Below are 10,820 nucleotides of genomic sequence, written 5' to 3'. Positions count from 1 at the left end.
TGTTCAACTGAGGGCAGAATGCAAAGCTGTAGAGAATACTGCTCTCCAACAAGCAGACAGCGTAGAGAAAACATAGTGTCTGAACGCGGCACGCCATGTTTATTTGCACATTGGACAGTGTTGCACACCATTATTTTTTTGTAATGGTTAACAAAGTGAAGGTTGCCTGGGCCACTTGCAGCTCCTTGTCAAGCAGCTGATGTTGGTTTGATCTGAAGATAAGTGCCCTCTGGAGAGCAGGACCACAGATCCGTTCAGGGAGACAAGGCATTTTCTGCTTGTGAAGAAGAGAAGCTTGAAGGTCTGAACTGGTCTCCTGTAGAATGCTTCCACTAGAGGGGAATGCTGAGCTTCTTTGGCTGAAAAACTATCAGTTGAAATTGACCTAGGAGGGGAAGCTTAGCACTACCCTAGACTCGCCTTAGCCATTCTTACTGCCTTCAGCTGCAGAGCCACAGAAACCGCCCTCTGCTGCCACCTACTGGAGGCTCCCCAGTTGGGGCTGCAGCCTCTCTGCTGCCACCTGCTGCTTGGAATTCCTTATTGCGTGGCTCTCAAATTCTGCTGTCATTGCTTGCATCCCCAAACTAACTGTCAGTAAAGCCTAAGGGCACAGACTTCCTTTGGCATAGCAGCATCTTGGGAGAAGGTGGAACATTCTGGACTAAAATCTATTTGTGTACTGCACCTTATATTTTCAATCTCCAGTTGATACAGAGATTAGTGTGGTTGTTAGTCAGAATATCCCCTATACACTTGAACTTGGTCCTGGGTGCTAAACCAAGGGTTACACCACAATTTCCATTCATTCTATTCTGCCTCTCTCTCTCTCTCTCTCTCTCTCTCTCTCTCTCTCTCTCTCCCCCCCCCACACACACACACCACTCACACAATTTTACCTAAAACGCTTATGAAAACAGTAAACCCCAGGAAATAAAACTGAGGAACCCATTTTCTCAGGTTTCCTATAGAAAAAAACCTAAAACTCGATTGGTTCTTCGTGTCCCTATGTTTGCATTCTTTAAAGACAAGAACTAGAGCATAGTGGAAACAAAACAGGTAGAACACTGTGTGATGGTTATGCTCGAACTGCGTGCTGATGTACATGATCCTACAGGAAATAAATGTGACTTCCATGGATGAACCTGCAGTAAGTAAAACCTGGAGGTGGCAAGTCCACTTGGATAATAGGCCACAATTCTGTTAAAGTACATTTTGCAGGTAATCAGTAAAATCTCTGACTCTGTTTCCAGATTTGTAAAAGGTGCTTGTCATCAAAAGTGATTTGTGAAAAGAAGAAGCAGATAAGCTTTTGCAAAACTGCAGAAGTATATCCCAGTGCTGGTTGTTGGTAGGAGTATATATCCAAGTGTTGCTTATCAGGTAATGGAGGTAGTAGGCATAGGGATAAATAATAAAAGCGTTCCACGCAATATTTGGATTCAGAGTGTGCAGTGAGAATATCTGACTTGTTTTTCCTTGAGGTGGTCAATGTGTTTGTGGATACAAGCTGCAGAAAAGCGTTCAGATGACTGAATGCTTTTGTGTGCCTTCTCCGCACATGAAAACTAGAGGTCAGGAAGAGGTAAGGTTAAAGCCATTCTCTCTGACATCTATCAAAGTCATCTTGTGAAATAACATGCTGACTTTACCTTGTTAAAAACAACAACAGTCTTCTGAACAGTGTGAACAGAAAAGATCCTTGTGAGAGGCTGAGGTTTCTGCACTCAGCATTCAAGATTGTACTTCAAACTGCTTTTTTATTTTCAGCATGTTTATCCTTTTAAAGGGAACCAATAGTGTAGCAGAAAATTAAAGCAGAAATGTTCACTAATTTTATGGATTTAAAAAAATGCATATAAAATAAAACTATTTTATTCATCATTGTTAACATTTGCTGTATCTTGTCAGCACAAAACATTTTCCCCAAAATATGTAGCAGGTATAACATATATTATGTTTACCTTTCACAGATACTAAACTAGGATTTTCTGACACCAACTTACACTTAAAATTAAAAAGTGTGGATAAAATGCAGACTGCTGGTAAGGTGATATAAAGTTCAACATTTTCATTAACTTCAAGTGGACCATGAATTAAACAAGAAACTAAAAACATTTGACTACAGATGTACAAGATACGACAATTAATCAAAGTTAGAAAGTCCTTATCTGCTCTGTATTCCAGGAGAGTGAACTTGTTTTAGGTCTTTGGGCGAAATTGTGCATGCCCAGTGGCCTCTGCAGGAACTCTAAGGGAACTACATAAGTTTACATGAACAGAGCACACTGCTGACTTTGCAAAGGTATAACTTTCCTTCAATTTGTTATAGCTATTTCCATACCTGGAATTCAGACTTCAACTATCATGGCCACTTCAGGCTCTGAGTAGCAGCCCATTTTAAAGTGACTTCATTTCCGCAAGTCCTGACCGACTGACGCGAGTGAGAAAGGTGTAAACTAGGCTGCACTGTCCCTCACTGTGCCAGTAGTCATGGAAACGGGCTGAAAGGCTATTTCAAAGGCCTTTCCTTCACAAAAATTACCTTCTTCAACATGATCCTTTATCTAATAATTTCAGATTACGATTAATTATCCACGCCCTTGCTGGGCCTCTCCAATTTACATTTACATTCTTGATCTTAGCCTACCTACAATAGGTTTATTAGTACAAAATTCTGACCACCAGGATGGCCTCTCCAACACCTTATTGCCTTGAAGAACGGTGCTCCACAGGTTTTTATACAGCTGGAGGGGGAGAAAAACAGAAATGGTTTCAGCAACGGCATTCATTTCCAAAATGTTCAGTCTTTGCAGTGGTGTCACCTTGATCTCAAGGAGGAACAATGAGACCTTCATTTAATAGTTTCCCTGTATCTTTACATTTGCCCATATCTCTTTTCTAGGGCGCTAGAAAGCACTGCTAAAAACAAGGCGAGTGGAAGTGATGATATTCCAGCTGAACTATTTAAAATTTTAAAAGATGATGCTGTGAAGGTGCTACACTCAATATGCCAGCAAGTTTGGAAAACTCAGCTGTGGCCAGAGGATTGGAGAAGATCAGTCTACATCCCAATCCCAAAGAAGGGCAGTGCCAAAGAATGCTCCAACTACCGCACAATTGCACTCATTTCACACGCTAGCAAGGTTATGCTTAAAATTCTACAAGGAAGGCTCAAGCAGTATGTGGACCGAGAACTCCCAGAAGTGCAAGCTGGATTTAGAAGAGGCAAAGGAACCAGAGACCAAATTGCAAACATGCGCTGGATTATGGAGAAAGCTAGAGAGTTCCAGAAAGACATCTACTTCTGCTTCATTGACTATGCAAAAGCCTTTGACTGTGTCGACCACAGCAAACTATGGCAAGTTCTTAAAGAAATGGGAGTGCCTGATCACCTCATCTGTCTCCTGAGAAATCTCTATGTGGGACAAGAAGCTACAGTTAGAACTGGATATGGAACAACTGATTGGTTCAAAATTGGGAAAGGAGTACGGCAAGGCTGTATATTGTCTCCCTGCTTATTTAACTTATATGCAGAATTCATTATGCGAAAGGCTGGGCTGGAGGAATCCGAAGCTGGAATTAAGATTGCCGGAAGAAATATCAACAACCTCAGATATGCAGATGACACAACCTTGATGGCAGAAAGTGAGGAGGAATTAAAGAACCTTTTAATGAGGGTGAAAGAGGAGAGCGCAAAATATGGTCTGAAGCTCAACATCAAAAAAACACAGATTATGGCCACTGGTCCCATCACCTCCTGGCAAATAGAAGGGGAAGAAATGGAGGTAGTGAGAGATTTTACTTTCTTGGGCTCCATGATCACTGCAGATGGTGACAGCAGTCACGAAATTAAAAGACGCCTGCTCCTTGGGAGAAAGGCGATGGCAAACTTAGACAGTATCTTAAAAAGCAGAGACATCACCTTGCCAACAAAGGTCCGTATAGTTAAAGCCATGGTTTTCCCAGTAGTGATGTATGGAAGTGAGAGCTGGACCATAAAGAAGGCTGATCGCCGAAGAATTGATGCTTTTGAATTATGGTGCTGGAGGAGACTCTTGAGAGTCCCATGGACTGCAAGAAGATCAAACGTATCCATTCTGAAGGAAATCAGCCCTGAGTGCTCACTGGAAGGACAGATCCTGAAGCTGAGGCTCCAATACTTTGGCCACCTCATGAGAAGAGAAGAATCCCTGGAAAAGACCCTGATGTTGGGAAAGATGGAGGGCACAAGGAGAAGGGGACGACAGAGGACGAGATGGTTGGACAGTGTTCTCGAAGCTATCAGCATGAGTTTGACCAAACTGCGGGAGGCAGTGGAAGACAGGAGGGCCTGGCTGGTCTGGTCCATGGGGTCACGAAGAGTCGGACACGACTAAACGACTAAACAACAACAACAACTTTTCTAGGGTGACCCAACACAATAGAGAATTCTGGCAGGTGCCGTTCAGCAGAGGCTAAAATTCCTGCTAAAATTCTCCTTTCTATGCAGCAAATGAAAGGAAAAGAGCTCTGCCTTCCCTCACTCTCTTTCTCAGGGTTTCTCAACTTCATAATCATAATCATAATAATACCTTTATTGTCAATGTACAACCTGTGGACAATGAAATTAACCGAGCCTCCCCCTCCAAACACACAATCTCATGGTACTCTGTGTGCTTGTCGCACAACACACCAACCCCGAAAGTCAGTTGCACTATATTATTTTCTGTTCATATTTCTGCCTCTCTCCTTAAAACCCCCAAAAGCTGGATAAAAAAGGAGGTTATGGTGATGCCACCACAGCTTGTGCTAGGGCCCACTTGTGGGTATCAAGGCATCAGGAGAAGACCAATGTTTAGAGTAAATAAACAGATAAATCATTTCAAAAGAACATTATGGCTAAACTGAATTGAGCTGCAGAGTCTGAACAATGCAGTCAGGTTCCAAGATTATCAAAGAGCTGGTGAGCACATCAAATGGTTTCCTCTGTAGCCTGTGCTTACAGTCAAAGTTCTTCAGTTTGTTAAGTTACTTCATTTACTTTGGCCTGGTGGAACGGTTTCCTGGACACCTCTTCTAAAATGGTTACCTTCCCCAAGCAGAGGTGCCTCAAACTCAAGGATCAGAAAGGCTGGAACGTGCGGTTTGAGGTGGATTTACTTCCAGCATCAGAAGAATGCAACATATATTCATGCTGCTAGACTGTGGGTCTTCCCTCTCAGCCACTCCCAAACACACACAGTTTCTAACTGTCACACAACAAAGCACAAATATTGAAAACACAAAGTTCAAAAAGAGGCACAGTAAACCTGAGTCAGAGCTTTGCAAAAAGACTTGTTTACCTCTCCATCAGCCCTGCCGATTGGCGAGTTGAGAATGAAGTCCGGAGGAGCAATCACATCTACCAAAGCCACAGCCTCTTGCTTCAGCTGTGCAGGAAAAAAAGTTAGACTAGAAACTGGGTATTCTGATTAGGTTTCTACAACAAGCAATAAACTACAGAGCTGTAGCGTAACTATTTTGGCAAGCCACTAACAGCCAGCAGTTTCAGATTTCTAATATGGAAAGCTCCATAATCTTCTCCAATTTTCATTTTCATAGAACCTCATGGGCCATTGTGTCCAACCCCCTGCAATGCAGGAATCAAGTGTAAAAGAAGCTCAACTATTTTGGGGGTTTCCTTAAAAAAAAAAAAAACCACTAAGAAGGATGTTCCAGGTCATTTTGAAGCATTTTGGGGTCTTCACTTGGGCCTGTATGCCTCGAATTTCTCTGTAGTGCTCATCAATCACAGCTCTGACTTCACTCATAAGCTAACAACAATGAAAGGCAAGAGTAGGCTTATATACCTTGCAAACCAATTGCTTTGAATGATGCCCACACATTTTACTTCATAGCTTTTAATCTAAAGGCTAGAGACTTGCACTTTTGTTTAAAGGAAGCTCAGAGTCTGGGGCCCCTGCTGCCCCTGGACTCTTATTCTACAGGTTACTCAGCATAATATTTAAACCAAAAGGGAACATACCTTTGAACACAGTTCTAGAATTGCATCTTGCACAAATCTGCCAGCATTTGCACCTGAAACGTAGCCACCTGAAAGATATTTATCATGATAATGAAGCTAAAAGACTCATATTGGATCAAAAAATCTGCTAGATCTGTGGGGTATGAAGAATGTTATCTGAAAGTGAGCAGGTTTCCCCTTCATGGGTGAATGGGAAGAGGACTTGGAATCTGGTGTCCAAGTGCCTCATTGTGGCTCTCTGGAAAGGGAAGAATACTGCTGAGCGCCAAAGCTGAGCTGGCCGTGGTCAGCGACAGTCCTGGGAGGAACAGACAGAGATAAGGCAAAAACTTTGTTTTCTACCTTCAAGTTCCTATTCTCCTCACAGAGCTACAATTCTCAGAATGGTTTAACAATCAATCCTTCTTCCCAGAGAACTCTGGGAACTGTAGCTGTGTGATGGGAATGGGGTTTCCCTAATAACTCCCAGCACACTTAACAAACTACAGTTCCCAGGATGCTTTGAGGGAAGCCATAGCTGTTTAAAGTGGTATGGTACTGCTTCAGATGTACAGTGCAGATGGGGCCTTTAGTTACCTTGCAAGTTTTGCCTTTAAGAAGATTGCACTCCACAGCTTAAGGCAAATTTTGTAAGAGGCTGGATGCCAGAAGAAAAGGTTTAGGAAATTCAGTATTGTATCTTAAAACACAGCTCCCCTGAGCTGTGCAGTAGAAAAGGACTTGGGCTAAAAGACCAAAGCTGTAAGACTGTATTTACTGCTTCCTTGGTGCAGAAACTACACTGGGTGCTTGAACTTACTTACTTAAACGCAGTACAGTGGTACCTCGGGTTAAGTACTTTATTCGTTCTTAACCTGAAACTGTTCTTAACCTGAAGCACCACTTTAGCTAATGGCGCCTCCCGCTGCTGCTGCACTGCCAGAGCACGATTTCTGTTCTCATCCTGAAGCAAAGTTCTTAACCTGAAGCATTATTTCTGGGTTAGCGGAGTCTGTAACCTGAAGCATATGTAACCTGAAGCGTATGTAACCTGAGGTACCACTGTAGTAAATTTGTAAGAGCCTTGAAGTGTTTGCAGATTCTAAATTTTACCATGTAGGCAGAATGTTGATCTCACCTTGGTAGAGCACTGCCATGTGCTTATTTAAAGACCATAATCCATACAGCGAACATATATTCTTCAGTACCGGCTGGAGGCTAGCTGGTGTGTTGGAACTGTGGACGTAGTCATGATATCTTTGCAAAACAGTGTGCTCAATAAAAGCTATAGCTAAAGAACGACAATAGTACACCTTGAAAAAAGAAAGAAAGAAAAATTCAACCATAGCTACAAATCCAGGCAAAGATTACTAACTGTTCAAAAGCAATAGTTAAGTAAAAGGCACCCAAAAAGAAGTTGAAAGGCCCATTCTTACTATCCTCTCTGTATCCTTCAGGGCAATCTGTGCTGCATAAAAGTGATGCAGATTGCACTCTGAAGCAACTGTGTGAAGGAATGCTGGTGGCATATATAGAACTCAACACGACTGCACCCCAGCTGAACATCTCTCGTGCGATTTCAGGGGGACAGGTATGCAAGACGGATCGTGACACTTCTGTAATATGAGGCAAGGTTGGGCATCATGTCTTGCAACTTTCATCACTAATCCGTTATCTGCAATTCTCTTGTTCCTCCCCCAGAGCTTCCTTACAGTGGTTGGGCCAGAGAACGATGCTACTGTCTCTGGAGTTCTGGTTGGGAAGGCCACGAGATCCTGCCTCCAGGGGTACGTCACATGGTGTTAGTCTGTTACAGCAAACAAGGAAGCCCTGTGGTACCTTAATGAGTAACAGCACTGTGTGAGTAACAGCACTCTGCTGTATTTAATACACTGTAGGTACCTTGGCAAATATTAAACTAGGATGAACCATCATAACCAAGTGATAATATTGGTCCCTCCAGCTCTTTAGAAATGTCCATTTCCAACCTCTAGCTTCATGAACTCTTAATTTGGATTGGTCTGCCACCATGACCCACTTTCCCCTTTCTTCGCTAGTATATGAGAGCCAGTGTGGTGTAGTGGTTAAGAGCGGTAGTCACGTAATCTGGGGAACCGGGTTCGCTTCCCCGCTCCTCCACATGCAGCTGCTGGGTGACCTTGGGCCAGTCACACTTCTTTGAAGTCTCTCAGCCCCACTCACCTCACAGAGTGTTTGCTGTGGGGGAGGAAGGGAAAGGAGAATGTGAGCCGCTTTGAGACTCCTGAAGGGGAGTGAAAGGCGGGATATCAAATCCAAACTCTTCTTCTTCTATACGTTCCTGACTTACCCCCACTATTTGACATGCCCATTCATGCGCTGGAGCTGCTGGACATCTCTGGAGGCAGTCCAAACACTGGACTGACTTTGCCCATTTTTTCTGTTCCTGCTATTTTCTCATGCTCTGCCCCTTCTCTGTTATCTTCCTGATGGAGCAACGATACTAGGCAACCCTGATCCACACTCACTCGTAACTGTCCGCAGCACCTCTTCTCTACCTTTGACGCTCTTCCAAAGGCTTTTGTCATACTTGTTTCCCACCAGTGGCAGACTTGAGTACTATAGCACGATGTGCGAGGCCAAAATTTGGTGCCCCCGCCCCAGCCCTTGCACTGCCTTCCCAAAGCTGGCTAAGTGAGGTACCGGGTTTGGGAAAGGAGGCACAGGGCTCTGGCCGGGTCCTAGAGCCCTCCCATCTCCTTCCCAAAGCTGGGAAGTGCTAACTAGGCTTTGGGAAGGGGGCAGGAGGACTCTAGGACCTTCTCAGAGCCCAGTCCCTCACTTACTGGGCTCTGAGATGGTGCACCCTTGGCTCAGCACCCAGTGCATGAGCATCGCTTGCAAAGCCCTAAATCCATCCCTGTTCCCATATTCACTGGAATCTCTCTGCCTCAAGTTTGGATGAGCTCTTAGGAATGGCAACAGCATAGTGGGCATGAAACTGAATTATTATCGTTGTCAGAGAGGGAAGGAACTGTTACTGCCTGGACACAAACCTTAATGCAGGACTTGGGATGCCATGGACACATTCCATAAGGTTTCAGCCCAGCATTTGGGAGAAAGAAGGTTGTGGCTCATTACACAAGAAATCTCCTGATGTCTAGATCACATTTTCCACCACTTGGTGTTAATCTCACTAGTTATTTCTTTTAAAGTAAAAAATGCATGCAGGAGGTTATTTGGCTGTAAGCCTGACGGCAGGGTTTATTCTTTTTAACTTAGTTGCTGCACAACAAAGCATGAACTTTAGGCTCCAGCTGAGTTTGAGGTCCTAGGTGCTTTACTTTTCATATTTTTGTGAAAGGAAGTGTGCAATGTATAGTGTGTATGTGTAGGGGAAAGGCAGCGGAAAAGGGCAACATCCATTAAAATAGCCCCATGCATGAAATTGGTCCGCAACATAAAATAATACAATGTGTTTACCTGACTGTTGTTCCTTGCCTCAAATTCACTGCAACCACATTTTTCTTGGTTTCTCAGCTTCTGGAAACTCTCTTGGAGCAAGTAACAAACCAGCCACTTGTATCCTCTCAGAGGTACTGAAAAAAGAAAGGTCAAAGATTTAATGTTTCCATTCAAGATAACAATAATAAAAAATCCTTATAAAGCAGACGGTAAATAATGCTGATAGTTTGCATCAGAATCTGAGTTTCTGTAATGCACAGTCTGCGTTTTGCAGAAATAAGGTTGAAAAGCATCCACAAAATTAAGTATTTTGCTGCTGAAACTTAGCTGTCCTTCCTCTGCTCCACCCCAACAATTTGCTGTTCATATAAAGACAGAAGAAATAATTTGGCATTATACCAACTAATAGAGGATAGACTTGCTTTCATTTTTGATACTTCTATTTAAGGCTAGTGAACTAATTCATGAGCACTTCAAAGCCCCATTTTTCCTATGTAAGACTGTATTCTCCTTCATCTCCAAAGCAGTATCCTCTCTACTCTCATGTTCATCACCAACAACATTGTCTGTACTGAACGTCTTTCCCAGGCATCATCCGCCCACAGTTCCCCTTTTCCCTGCTGATTTACATGCTCTCTTGTTCCCATGCATCGAGCCCATTCTCTCCTCACAAAGTTTTCGTTTCCGCTGTAACATATGGCATAAAGCTTCAGTCATCAAAAGCTCAGTCAATCTCTACAAGAACTTAAAATTTATTATGTCAAGACGTTCCCTCCCATTCTACTGTCTCCATGATGGGACAACCTTCCTCCTCTAGCAACCCACCCTCTAAACTGGTACTTGCCATAACAACCCCAGGGGGCTGGTGTGTGAATTAAAGGGAAGAGAGAATGCACAAGGACTTAACCGCAAGCCCCGAAAGGAAGAATAGCCAATGGTTTGTAGGGGAAAGGGGCCACACTCAAAATTATAAGCACATGACAAGAGATGCAATTTGAACAGTTACCGGAAGAATCCATGCAATCTTGAACATTTGACACTGTGAACTTCTGGCAGAGAATATGATCACAGTCTTCCAAAAAATCTACCGATCCCAATGGTGAAGCAATAGGACCTTTGTCTGAAATGCCAATGATACGAAAACTAAATACCAAGTCAAAGTGTGTTAATGTCTACACACTAATGGCTTTGAAAGTCAATGCAAGTCAAAAATCTGCTCATCGGTGCATTCAGCGTGGGTAATCTGATTAAGCTGTTTCCCCCATTTCTCCAACTTCAACCAAGCCAACTCTTTAACACATCTATGCTTCTGAGACACGGCCCTTTTATTTCTAAGTTGGAAGCCTTAAAAACAACCTCTATTAACCTGTACTTTGCACATGATGCACAA

General features: G+C 43.2%; 1 protein-coding gene across 6 annotated transcripts in view; it reads right to left on the bottom strand.

The window, feature by feature from the left end:
• Positions 1-1,859: 1,859 nt before the first annotated feature.
• The window catches only part of ACOX3 (acyl-CoA oxidase 3, pristanoyl), a 30,027-nt gene continuing 21,066 nt past the window's right edge, over positions 1,860-10,820 (bottom strand). For all 6 annotated transcript variants that reach the window (XM_083630327.1, XM_083630331.1, XM_083630332.1 and 3 more), the window contains exons 13-18: positions 10,437-10,550; positions 9,449-9,564; positions 7,125-7,299; positions 6,008-6,075; positions 5,325-5,411; positions 1,860-2,747 (exon numbers count right to left, since the gene is read on the bottom strand). In XM_083630327.1, coding sequence (XP_083486453.1) covers positions 2,628-2,747; positions 5,325-5,411; positions 6,008-6,075; positions 7,125-7,299; positions 9,449-9,564; positions 10,437-10,550 — 680 coding nt within the window. In that variant the 3' untranslated portion in view covers positions 1,860-2,627. The remainder of the gene's footprint in view (positions 2,748-5,324; positions 5,412-6,007; positions 6,076-7,124; positions 7,300-9,448; positions 9,565-10,436; positions 10,551-10,820) is intronic.

This window comes from Podarcis filfolensis, assembly GCF_964270895.1.
Source record: "Podarcis filfolensis genome assembly, chromosome: 9".
In the NCBI taxonomy this organism is placed as follows: Eukaryota; Metazoa; Chordata; class Lepidosauria; order Squamata; family Lacertidae; genus Podarcis; species Podarcis filfolensis.
The sequence above is the reverse complement of the archived record's forward strand: the minus strand, read 5'-3'. Positions and strand labels throughout refer to the sequence as shown.